The 13,098-nt window shown below is 39.7% G+C and overlaps 1 protein-coding gene and 1 long non-coding RNA gene across 6 annotated transcripts in view; both read right to left on the bottom strand.

Annotated features, from left to right (window-relative positions):
• LOC144303972 (uncharacterized) overlaps positions 1-13,098 on the bottom strand; it is a 209,040-nt gene that overhangs the window by 126,955 nt on the left and 68,987 nt on the right. The gene's annotated exons all lie outside the window — the stretch shown is intronic.
• Positions 1-13,098, bottom strand: part of ALPK1 (alpha kinase 1) — a 118,943-nt gene that overhangs the window by 52,149 nt on the left and 53,696 nt on the right. For 4 of the 5 annotated variants that reach the window (XM_077882300.1, XM_077882301.1, XM_077882302.1 and 1 more), the window contains 2 exons: positions 9,869-10,100; positions 5,130-5,284 (listed from right to left, as the gene is read on the bottom strand). In XM_077882300.1, the coding sequence (XP_077738426.1) occupies positions 5,130-5,284; positions 9,869-9,989 (276 nt within the window). In that variant the 5' untranslated portion in view covers positions 9,990-10,100. Of the gene's footprint in view, positions 1-5,129; positions 5,285-9,868; positions 10,101-13,098 lie in introns of those variants that run through there. The other variant, XM_077882305.1, reaches the window with a different exon arrangement.

Here is a 13,098-nt window from a genome sequence, read left to right as displayed (position 1 = left end):
ACAAAAGTTTTTACCCAAGATAGGATAGGAAAACAAGGGACGCCTGGGTGTCTCAGTGGTTGAGTGTCTGCCTTTGGTTCAGGGCATGATCCTGGAGTCCCAGGATCAAGTCTCACATCGGGCCCTGCATGGAGCCTGCTTCCCCCTCTGCTATGTCTCTGCCTTTCTCTGTGTCTCTCATGAATAAATAAAATCTTAAAAAAAAAAAAAAGGATAGGAAAACAACTAATCATTTTGGCGGGGAGGGGGTAGCTCTTCAAATTACTGCAAGGTAGCACAGATATTTCTAAAAATACTTGTGGAATAAAAGTTTATCAGATTACCTATTTTTATGGTTGTACAATTGAAAAGAAAATAGAAAAAATATCTTTTTTCTGAGACTGTCTTACCTCCTTGGACCTTACTTTAGTCAACCTCTAAAAATTACTGTGTATCTCTGCAGAGGCACCACACGAAATTTAGATTCCATTCCTTTAGAAACAGGGCTGAGGAGAGGCCAGTTCCTCACCAAGATCAGGGCCCCCAAAGCTGCAGGGAATGCTCAAAACCAGGGCCTACCCAACACTTTTTCTTAGCCTGGCAATCCAGCTTGCTCTCAACTGCCACAGATATGCAAATCCAAGCATGTTCTTTATCTCCTCTTTAGAAGTTTTATTTTCATATTCAATTCAATTAAAGAATTGTGCAGAAATTATCTTTTTTAGAAGTGTAAAAATTACTGGAAAAATTACAAAAGTTGGCATCTACACTGAGGCTGGTGCCATCATTCCTTGGCATCTCAGAAGCAAGGATAGCTTTACTACTAAGAACTCTACTGTGCCTGCCTAAGAGCAAGCTAAACAGAAGCTAATGGTAAATGCCTTCAATACTTTTTGAAAAAATCCATCAAAGGTTTTGCTGAATGATATTTATAAGGGCCTTACTGTTCTCTTTCAAAAACTGAAATGCCCTTCTCCGACACTCAAAAAAAATCACTTGTGCTTTTCATCTTCCCGTCTTAGAGTGTAAACATTGTTTTGAGTGAAAAGAGCTGAAGGAGCGCTTACTTTCCCTTGAAATTTTATTTTTAAATAAGAGAGGGAGAAAATCCTTTTTCTGACTAATACTAATAATACAGGTCAAAGTGTCAGGCAATATACAATTAAATGGAAAACAAAAAAGGTTCCCCCTCTTTTTCCCACAGCACAATGGCACTGGAATATAAATTACCGATGAAGATGAAATAATACTTCAAAGCCTGTAGGGCAGGGCAGTGCAGTGTTTACAAAGTATTTTCTATGGCATGATGAGACATTAAAGATGATGGTAACCCATGGGCTTGAGAGTGTTACTGAATAGTCTCAAACTAGCATGAGGTAGGATTTTAGGTCCCTATAGCCCGTGACCCCATGATATGCTTTGTTTCACAGGGCAGCTGCAGTTATCAACAGATGTTTCAGCAATAAATAATTGGTATCATCTCAGAAAAGACCCATCTACCTGGGGAGAGGGCATAATACCAAAAACACTGCCCAGCTATTACAGCCACATTCATCTCCCATCTCTCCAGGTTTCTTGGGGAGCGTACTGCAGGTGTTTTTTCTGGGAGAGAGTGAACAAACTCTCTCAAGTCAGCAAGCTTTGTGTGGAATGTAAAAGAGGTTGGCCCCTGCCATAAATTTCTGTCTGTGGCCACACACCAAAGGAGAAAAGATTGGGGGTAGGAAAGGAGGGGGGTGCATATAGGGAGGTAGGAAATGAGGGAGGCTGTGGAGAACAGAAAGAGAAGCGTACAACATATATAATTTTCTTGATTATGTTCAGTCTAAGGAGAATAACATTATAAATGACTCTTAATTTCACCAAAACTCAGGCACTCAGCATAAGTCTATGCTTAACTTTGATCTGTTATTCGTGGAATTAAGTTTAATTAAATTAAACTTAGCAGTGTTTACACTCTAAGTGTAATGCGAATTTTAAAAGTAGAGGGGAAACTTTTTATGGGAAGGATTCATTTCAAGGCAAAGAAAACCAGGGCAAGTTTAGATTTGTGAAAAAACCGTAAGAAGAGATAACTTGGCTGAAAAGACAAGGTCAGCAGCCTTTGACTAATTTTTTATTTCAGAACAGAGTTTCGTAATTAATTGATTATTAAATCAGGGCCATCCAGCTTCAGTAAAGTATAATATTGAAATCAATGGAGAATGGGATAAAAACAAATCACGGAATTCACTTGAGATACTTTTGACAAGCTAAGATATCAAAAGTCGCACGAGTTCACAGAGTGCTATAGTTCTCTTATTTACAAAACAGAGTGGTTTGGTAATTGTGCACTTGGGGTCTGACACAATAGGAAAGCATCCTAAGAGTCTTTAGGAGGTGTGGTTACTTAATTTATAGCTTGCTGGGGAAGCTAAAGAAAATGATGCTGAGAGTTCAAAAAGCTCCCAGGTTAAATACATCAGGGGCCAAAGAAGCCTAATGGACTGATTCTTAGAGCTGCCACTAGTAATCTTGTGAGCTGGACACAAACATCTTAAATTCCCTATGTCTCCATTTCCCCCAACCATGACATCCGTGCAGTATACAGAGGGAAGGTAGAAGAAATAATAAATGGATCCTTAAAACGGTCTAACTAAGCAGCTTGTCTCCCAACTCACATTAACCCCCAAATGCACCAAGACCAAATTTTCAAAAGTTTTTCTGCAAAAGTCACTATCAGCTTCATGCACTGAGGGGGATCTGGTGGTTGTGGGATGGACTGGTTATGGTGGTGTGCTCTGTCATCCCCACTTAGCCTATGTTTGAATTTCAGAGGAACTTTCTAAGCCCCAAAGGTCAAAAGCAGGGTTCCCTCCTTCTCTGAAGCGATCCTGTTCTCACCTTCTTTGGAAGCCTTGAGAGTTCTATGCCACCAATGGCCAAATCACCCAAGGCTCTCCAAGCAAGTAAAGCAACCATTGGCTTTTCAGGAGCTGGTCTCAGTCTAAACAAGTTCCTGGAATTGATGGGAAGGAGAGTTTGCTTTTATTGTTGGTCTCCTGCAACCTTCACATTGGAGTCTCCTTTACACCTTACCTTGCCCCTTCTCCCCTCATATCCCTGGTCAGGCTCTCTAATTTTCCCCTTCGCTCTTCATTCTATTCTTTTATTTAGAAGGCTGGTTCTCAAACTCAGGCATGCACAAGAATCATCCGGAGAGCTTGTCTAACGCTCATTGTTAGACTCCCAGCCCCAGAGTTCTTGATTTGGTAAGACTGGGGGCGGAGGGTAAGAATCTGAATATCCCACACATTTCCAGGTAATCAAGTGCTCCTGATGTGAGGTCTTATTTTAAGCATCACTGCTGAAGAGCTCCCCGTTCAATAAAATAGTAGCCCTAGTCACATGTGGCTATTTATATAGAAAATGATTTAAAAAGTTAAATAATACTTAAAAAAGTCAGTTCTTCAGTCATACTTGCCACTTTTCAAGTGCTGGAGAGCCATAGGTGGCCAGGGTCTAATGTATTGGGCAGCAGAGATATGGAACATTTTCATGATTGCAGCAAATTCTACTGGACAGCCTTACATCTTGCTTTAGAGTAAACAAGTCTCAAGGATTCCACCTGACAGAGAATTGGCAGTGAGATGGAGGAAGGAGTAGTGCCACCACTCACTGGTCTGTTCCCCTGGACACATTAATTTCCCTGCACCTTAATTTCCTCATCTGCAAAATGGGGATGATGATGGTAATAATCACTGGAGGGCCGTTTTGAGAATTAAATGAGGTGATTCATGTGCAAGCACTTTGTAAAATCTACAGTGACAGACAAATTATAGTTTTTATTCCATTCTGCTTTTCCACCTATACCAAGACTGCAAATTTAAAATCCCTGGCTCAGGGATCCCTGGGTGGCGCAGCGGTTTGGCGCCTGCCTTTGGCCCAGGGCGTGATCCCGGAAACCCGGGATCGAGTCCCATGTCGGGCTCCTGGTGCGTGGAGCCTGCTTCTCCCTCTCTCTGCCTGTGTCTCTGCCTCTCTCTCTCTCTGTAACTATCATAAATAAAAAAATAAAAATTAAAAAAAAAAAAAAATAAAATCCCTGGCTCATCACTGCCTTCTTTCCAGATATTCATTCTCCTTTGCCTGCAGTTCCCAGTCTACTTAGCCCCAGTCTATTTGTTTATTTTTTGGGGGAGGGGTGTGGGAAAAGTGGGGGCTTTACTATTTTTATTAAGCCTCCAAAAAATGCCATTTTATGTATGTAGATCAGGGAATCTTTCTCAGATTTCTGTTTTGATAGGCAAAGACAAAGTCTATACATTCATTTTGAGATGATCCAAAAACACATTCCCATATAAACTGAAACAAAGATTTTAGGATATCAGTGCTTGTAATGCCTGATCTCCAGATAATTAATATTTTTATATGAGAAAAAAATATAAAAGCTAATAGACTCTCTTCCTTGGCAATTGTCAGAGAGACTGTAGGTAACAAACAATGCTACCAAAAAGAATAGTGGCACTCCCTGTAGCATCCCCAGAACCTAAGGCTGAAATCTGAGCTCAAGTCTGAGTTCATGTGCTATTCCTGAGTCCTTCTTCTATCCAAGGTAGAGATATCAGTTTGATTAATTTCCAGTAAGAGAGCTGAGGAATAAACAGGTCAGTGACTCTGATTCCATGCTTCCTGAATAGCCTGTGTCGTGAGGAGATAAGGGAGTGAGGAGGATCCTGGGTTTGGGCAGGGGGTGGTGGGTGTGCGGCAGACAGCAAGTCATATTGATGAAATAATGGTGAATTTATTTTTTTAAGCTAGTCAACTTAAAAAAAAGCATTTCAAAATAAAAATGTTATGACATATGGCAGGATCAAAACTACCGCTTCCAGCCTACCAAGGATATAATACATATTTCTGGATGACAGGTTTCTTGGTAGACCCACTGACCACCCTTCTTCACTTTTACTTGATTTGGCTTTCCAACAGAAGGCCTCATGGGCAAGCAATGTTTCTAAAAGGTATTTCCCCCACATTAGTCAATCTGGCAGAGCTGACCATAAGGGTAGGGGCTGTCTTATGCTTCAAAGAAATTTAATCTATTAGACCACTTAGAGACTAAATGCCTCACTTTGGGGTGTCAGAGGAACAGGTGGTGTGGCTTTTCCTACCAGTAACTGCTGCAACCCGGCGCCAATCACATCCTGCAGGTTTGTTTTGTCCTCTGGGCCCACGGCTTGTTTGTACTGCCACTTTTCAGGCACGAAGGGCCACTTCATTTCCTTTGCCTCCTGGATCAGGGTCCTTAACTCGCTGGGGAGTGAAGCTGAAAAGGTCAGAGTTCAGGTAAGGAAATGGCAGTCAAAGAAAAGGCTGTTGAGTTACCAATGTTATGATGAAGCACCTCAGTGGCAAAAAAAAAAAAATTTCTTACCTCTTGCTGGTTAGTCTAAAGCTGGTGGTTCTGACTCAAAGAATAATAGCGCAAAGCTATCTGTCAGGGGTGGCCCTGGTCTACTTTGCCCTTCAGGTAAATTGGGGTAGTCAGGCATTAAGAAAGGTTTTTAGCAGGAAGTAAAACACTTCAGTGACTATCTCTGCATGAAGAATCAGAGAAAGGAATGAAGGAAATATTATTTTCCTTGTAAAATGAGAATGGGCCTGTGATGGAATGACACCTGGGACTTGTGGCAGCTGGGTAATGCAGAGTCAATTTGTACAAACTCTTTTTACTTCTCCAAGACCTCACCTCACTTCATCTCATACTTTCACTATGGACTACATTTGAATATAGACAATTAATACAAAAAACCCAAATGCAATTTGAAATGGTATCAATGTATTGTGAAATGTCCCTGTTTTACATTAGTAGATACATTTGATCTCTTCCTGGGTGCCAAACCTAATTATAGAGGTCTACAATCTCCTTTCCAAACTTGGAAAACGCAAAAAGCTCTGGAAACGAGAATGTTTTTTCTTAAGTTTAGCATCCAAACCAGACTTGAATTGACTAAAGGCTCTTTATGGTCTTGTTTATCTTACTTAGTGAGATTAGCCAAAAGTTTTGCTGCGAAGATTTTAATGTTTGACTGTAGATGCTGCCCCAACTTCTGCTGGAGTGTGAATGTAACAGATGGCCCCTGCACCAGACTATCTTCCTAACATTTGAAAGAATTCTGAATTCCCAAGCACATGTGAACTCCCAGTGTTTTGGATATGGCGTTATGGACCTGATTATATGACTGCCAATTATAAATCCTTAGGTGCTTGTCTTGCAGACATTTCATACTTAAAAAGTATCCAAAGTTGAACTCACCATCTTTTTTCTAAATCTGTTTCTCTATTCTTTATTTTGATGAATGCTACCACCATTCACTGAGTCACCCAAGCCGAAATCTAGAAGTCAGTCAAGGCTTTTTGCTTTCTTCCTCCCTCAATCTAACTGGTTATCGGGTTCTATAGATCCTAAAAATCCATTTCCTCGTTTTCATTATCAGTAACTCTTGTCTGAATCACCACTTCCTGTCTTGCTCCATCCACTCCAACTTCCACACTGTTGGTCCTCATTTTGCTAAAACACAAGATAGACCAGGCCATTGCCCTGTATAAAATTCTTTAATGGTTTTGTATATCTTGTCTTCATTTTTTCATTGCTCTCTCCCAGTTTTATCATGATCAAGCTCAGGCCCACTGGCTTCAGGGCAAACATGGCTACTTCTTATCAGCCTGCCATGATTACCCTGTGGAATTAAAATGTCTCTCCTGAGTGCTCCCAGACTCCAAAATGCATGGCTTTTCAGTGTTCATTCCATTGCTCTGTAATCACACTGTCCTCTCATTGGACTTTGAGCTCCCTCAAGACAGGCATCATGTCTTATCATTGCTGTAAATCACACCATGATGGTTAAAAGAAGGATTAGTCTTATATCTACATGAGACATGCTAAATAGGAAAAAAGAGATATGATAGAGTGAAAAACAAAAAGAAGAGAAGGAAGAAAACCTAACTCTGCCTTAGTCTATGATGCCCATCTGTGTCCTTGCCACCAACTGGGCAAATGTAAGGAATACTGCTGATGGGAAAACATTGCTTGGTATTGAGGAGATATCAAATGGGCCACAGCAATGAGTAATCTGTATGGACTTCTGAGGATGATTTACAAATATCACACTGAAACCATTGCTCTCTGATTCAGCAATCCAAAACTACTGAGCACCAGCTATGTGATAGCACTCCTCCAAAGAAAGCAGAGCCATATTAGGAGGCTATGTGGTCATAATCTGTTAGAAAGCCTGGCCCTCTGATGGCCAAAAGTGTTCCAATATATATGTAGAGAAAAAAAATTAAATATTTTATTTATTTGTGAGTGAGAGAAGAGAGAGAGAGAGAGAGAGAGAGGGAGAAGAGGGGCAGAGGGGGAGGGAGAAAGAATCTAAAGAAGATTCCACACTGAGTAGAGAGGCCAATGCAGGGCTGAAACCGACGACAGTGAACCCATGACCCAAGAGTTGGCCATTTAACTAACTGAGCCACTCTTGGTGCCCCTAGAAAAAGTTTCTTAAATGATATTTCTAAATAGTAAGGATTAGGATCACTATTTAGTCCTATTCACTTAGGTCATTCCAATGGGGTCCCAGTGTACTTACTAATAGTGCTCCTTCTCACTCTCAAGTGTCCCATTTGACTGATAAATTGTTTGGACATTCTGTCCATAAGGATCAAGCTCAAGAGTCAAATGGGTAGTCAAATGACAACTGGAATCTGATTTTTGGATTCAAAGAATTTCACCATACACTGGCACTATATAAATATTTTCTTTTTTTTTCATGATGACAGAGAAAAATCTATTCCATACAACTCATTTTTGCCTTCCTCATACCACACCTTTCCCTGAAGATCATGCCAGAACCTGGATAGTCCACTGTGACATATTGAAGTAAATGGTGCCTTTGAAATACATTTTAAAAATATGTCTACATTTAGAGTTTAGTTCCTTCTCTATTTTTGAGGAAGTTGCTAGGGGTAGTCTCCCAGGTTGACAGGGACAATTTCTGAGGGAAGAGTATAGGGTTGAGAGGAGGAGAGGGAACAAATAAAATCACAGAAATCATGTTCAAGTCCTCTGACTTGTCCTGTCACCATAGGTGACCTTGTAATAATGCTTTTCTCTCGGAGTACATGCGAATGACAACTTTGGTGGCAGCACAGTCTGCCCACAGTCTGCCCACCTGTATTAATCAGAAACCACCTACTAAGGGAAGAACTGAATGCTCAGACCACATTCAGTTGTACTGATGGTGCTTGGAGTGGATCATGCAGCTTGCCCCCATGGGGATCAATTAATGCTGAGATAGATTGTCAATGGCTCAGCATAGATTTCCTCTCCCATTGGCTTATCAGATTCAGCCAAGCCCAGCAGTCAGCCCCTGAAAGAGCAGTACCCTCTTCTGCTTCTCTACTCCAAGCAGCTTACCTGAAGGGCCATTGCTAATTGAGTGATTTTGTGGCCCTAATTTGCCATACCTGGAACTAAACTGATTATTTCTCCTATTCTGTGGCACTTGGGAAGAAAAAGAAGAAAATGCTACCCAATTGGGGGCTCTGAATTTTCACTAGGGAGAACACAAAACTTAAAGGAATTTGGGCTGAAGAGACAAAGGATGCCATGTAACAAAAGGACAAGAGAAAAACTTCAGTAGATAGAACACAACATACTGCCCCTGGGGAGAACTAGAACAAGCAGCAGTGAAGCATGTTCTGGAGGTACCTGCTGTTCCCTGACAAGGGGCTAACACCTGCCACTGTGTGCTCAGGCTGATGGGTACAAATAACTAGCAAGCAAAATCACACTGTTGTGTTTCTGGCCAGTAAATAAGGAAAATGCATAAACTAAGGTATTGAGAAACAATGGAACATAGGGCACTTAATCTTGAAAGAAGCATAAATGACAGATTACAAAAAATTTAAGACATCTATAGGTACCTAAAAGTGACTGTAAAAAATGTGTGTGCCTATATACAAGAATGTAGGGCAAAGGCTCCTCCAGAATGTTTTCCCATCACATAATCCTCAACAACAAAAGAAATGGGAAGTATGTATTTTGTGTAGTAATCTTATTTCTGCAAGGAATAGAAAATCACTAAAAATACAAAGAAAAATATTAAAAGGCCATAAAAGGGACACACTTGTAGAAATAGAGGAAAATTTATTCAAATGCTAAAAAGAAATCTAAGGAAAAAAGATTTTCTCTCCAAAACTGGCTATGGAAGAAATAAGAAATACTTTAACTCTCTAGACTTTGTGATCAAAACTTCCCAAACAATGACCTATCTAAAACCATGAATGGCATAAACTATGAAATGAGCAAAAGGCCAAATTCTTATACCCCAATAATGATGCAATCAGTATTTATCAGTAGGAGAGGATTTATTTTACAAACGGCATGTGAATGCATCATGAGAAATGTGTCAATTGAACCAATGAGATGACATATTTATGGAAACCATAGAAGCCTATGAAAACTGATGAGGCACAAAAGCCTAGTTTGAAAAAAAGTATGTGCCACCATTCAGAAGTTGCTTCAATTTTTTAATAATTGAAATTTACGTGCACCAGCCCACTTGCACGCTTTGTTCTTCTTGAACTAAACTGTTTTCTTGTAGCCTCATGTTTACTGAAGCCTAAAATTAGAACTGACAGCAATTCACTGCAACAAAGTGGGCTTCCTCCCCTGCCCGTCCGCCTGCAGCCCATGTCCCATTCATGCCCTAGAAATCCACTCATCTCTCGGTGGTCATCTGCCAAGAGAAGAAAAATAGGGCAGAGATGAAAACATGTCGTTCAGGCAGGGGAGTTGAGAGCAAACCTGCTGGCTTCCCCCTTCCCCCAGTGCCCCCCATCAGGACCTCACCTCTGTACTGCTGGTCCTCGCCCTTGTCCTCCTGCGACACATCTGACGCCTCCAACAAGAGTTGGTCCAGCACTTGCTTGCACTCTTGCAGTAGTGTAGCTATAGCTTTTTGATTATTCATGATAATTACTCTTCCTCAATGATGAGTCAAGTGTCCCCGGGTCTATGGTGATCAATTACTCAGAAGAAGACATCGATTCTCAATAAAAGAGTCCCTTCAAGGCGGAGGTACCTGGTGAACAAAGGCGGGAGAAAGATGATTAACTGAAGCATCATCAATTATCTGTAAAACTCAAGCAGGGAGGGATAATAGGGCAAACACATGAAAATACATGACAGCCCCTGAAGACTTTATTAGGGGAGTGTGTGAAATTACTGCAGGGCCTGGTCTAGATGGGCAGCACCTCGAAGGCGTCAGAGAGCAAAAGGGAGAGGCTCCTCGTGCAGACCTTGGTTACCCGCAGTGATGTCAGTGGAGTCCCACGAAGCCAAATGAAATGAATATACCCTATGATTTATGTATCTCCTGCATACTTTACATCAGTGTCTCTGGATCCCAGTGGCACCACACTTTCTGTCTGTCTGGAAGTCTACAGGAAGCATCTGGCTAACAGTTCTAATATTCAGATACAAGCCCATGGTGATACGAAGTTTACCATTCTCATAACCCACTACTGATTTCCCCTGTGAAGTATTCTTCATGGTACTTAGCATCATATAATTTGGACCAAGATAGGCAATGACAGATGCCAAATTTAAAGCTCTTCACAGCCAGGCAGGTTGCCAAATAAAATAGAGAAATGTATCTTAGATAACTCAATTTCCTAGATCTATCATATGGATGAGTTTATCATATGGATGGGTGAATCTACTTATATTGCTATTTCACATATGTACAGTTGAGAGATTTCATATGTAAATGTGAATATGCTGTAATAATCTATGGCAGTCAAGGTAATTTAAAGAACAAAATAAATTACTGACAGTACAAAAATGCCTGGCAAATAAATACCAGAAAGTCACTAGATTAACAAATCTTTTTGTCTGCCTTCCCTTTATTAAAGAATGTACATTGTAAACAAAACAAACTTCCTTTTGTTTTGTTTATAATGAACAAATGAAACAAAGAAACTCTTTCTGAGTTTGTCAGAATAGAATGTGGAGCTGCTGTCTGGTTTAGACACCCTTAGAGGGCACATAGAATTTTATTACCAAAGCAAGAGAGTCTGAAAGGGAAGAGAGTAACAGATAAATGGATGGCTCCAGTCCCTTTGTCTTCTAACTTAATGCATGCAATGAAGTAATCACTGAAAATCTTAAAGCTGTGAATTATTGTGTAAGTGTTGGATAAAAAGGCCTCACTTTAAGAAGCTAGTTTTGAATTTCAAAAAGCAAGATAACATTTTTTCTATTTTATTTTTATTCTAAGACTTAACAGGAACACAAAATGAAGGATGAGCTAATTGTATAATCTACACGTTTCATTTTTCATTCTAACGTGACTGGTATACTCTATATGCTTTGGATTTAAACACACACACACACACACACACACACACACACTCTTTATACAGATAAACTGCCAAAACAAAATTTTAGGATGTTACAGGCTTGTTTCATTAAAATAATTGTGTATTGTTGGTGAAGAATATAAGTAGAGTATTTGAATACAAAATTCTTATGACTTGAAAGAATATTCACAAAAGTTGAGATCATAACCCCCCCAAAAAAAAAGTTGAGATCGTGAGGAATTAGTTACTAGAAACATTTAAGCATAACTATAAATTAAATTTCTCTTCTGTGTAAGACGTTTGAGAAAGTACTCCTGTATGGTTTGGGTTGTTGGACTAACTGTTTTTCAATGTCCCTTTTAGCTCAAGTGTTTTTAAGTCAATGTTGTGTAGTAAGAGCTGACCATTAGCTTGTCTTTCTACAAAAGGAATCAAGAAGTAAGGGCTGGTCAGAGAGCTAATTAGTGGACTACTGTGCGTAAGAGGCCATGTAGCTATGGCATTCCATTCCCACCATTCTTGAAAAAGGGAGATGTGGCTAGAATGGGAGGTTAGTATGGTGATTGAGAAATGCAGTTGGTGATTGGGAAAGTTAACAAACTTTGCTTGCAATTAGCTATGGGTGAATAGGACACATTCCCTTTTCTTCAAATAAAACCAAGAAGGAGGTTCTTTTTTTTTCTAGGATCCTTTTTAGGACTTCGTGTAGAAAGAGGGGTATAATAAGTAAATATGAAGAGTTCATGCACAAAGAAATAATACTGTACTGTAATATACTTTTACATCATCCCTTTGTCTAAAAGGCATATAGTAATGTTTTATTGGTGCCATATTATCCTTTTAAGGTAGAAAGCTGTCTTTTGTTATACTGAAAAATTAAAATAAATCTTAATTGCTCTGTTTCTGTAAGTGTTTAAACAGAAATAGCATGTAGTAATAGAAAGCAGACTTGGTTATAGGAAAATTGTTACGTATAATAGTGTTCAACAGATATTTGTGACTAATTCTATTTCATTCTCATCTTTAAGTATTTGTGATACCTTTGAGATTCACTTTGAGACTCATTTTTCTTCTCTGTATTTTATGGGGGTTAAGTGGGAATAATTGCTAATATATTTCTAGGTCTTAAATTACATACTCAGCAGCCTATCTATTGCTGAAGAACATCTGATACTTATTTACTGAATAATTCCTGGCTCTTTTGAGAACACTTAAGTATAATATTTTTATGTACACTTTTTTCTGTGGTTTAGAAATGTTGGCTTGAATCTTAGAGGTGGATTACTAAATAAATATAACTCTGCTTTTGTTCCCTCACTTGAAACCCGGATGCCTAATGCACAGGATCATAAATCTCCTCCTTTTGTCTAAGTGCTGTGAAAGAGAGATAAGCTATGTGGTTCTGTGAGGGAAAACAACAGGACTTGACCTAATAATTTGGGTAAAACAAGAGAAGGTGAATGGGGGATTCCCTAAGGATGTGATGTTGGAATTAAACTCTGTAAGAAGAACAGGGCTTAATGAAGTTAAAATGGTGAAGAACAGCCCTGATGTAGAAAGAAATATAGAGGAAATGAAAGAAGGCCAAATTAGTTGACCTAGAGATAAAAGGAGAAAGTTGATATGGGGTGAGTTTGGAGAGTTAAGTAGGGGTTGTTCAGGTTGTTTAGCTGGCACCTGTGTGCCAGGTAAGGAATTTTGTGCTTACCCTAAGTGTCA

The sequence above is a fragment of the Canis aureus genome, chromosome 33 (assembly GCF_053574225.1).
Source record: "Canis aureus isolate CA01 chromosome 33, VMU_Caureus_v.1.0, whole genome shotgun sequence".
Taxonomy (NCBI): domain Eukaryota; kingdom Metazoa; phylum Chordata; class Mammalia; order Carnivora; family Canidae; genus Canis; species Canis aureus.
Note: the sequence above shows the minus strand (reverse complement) of the source record. Positions and strands in the feature narration are given on the sequence as shown.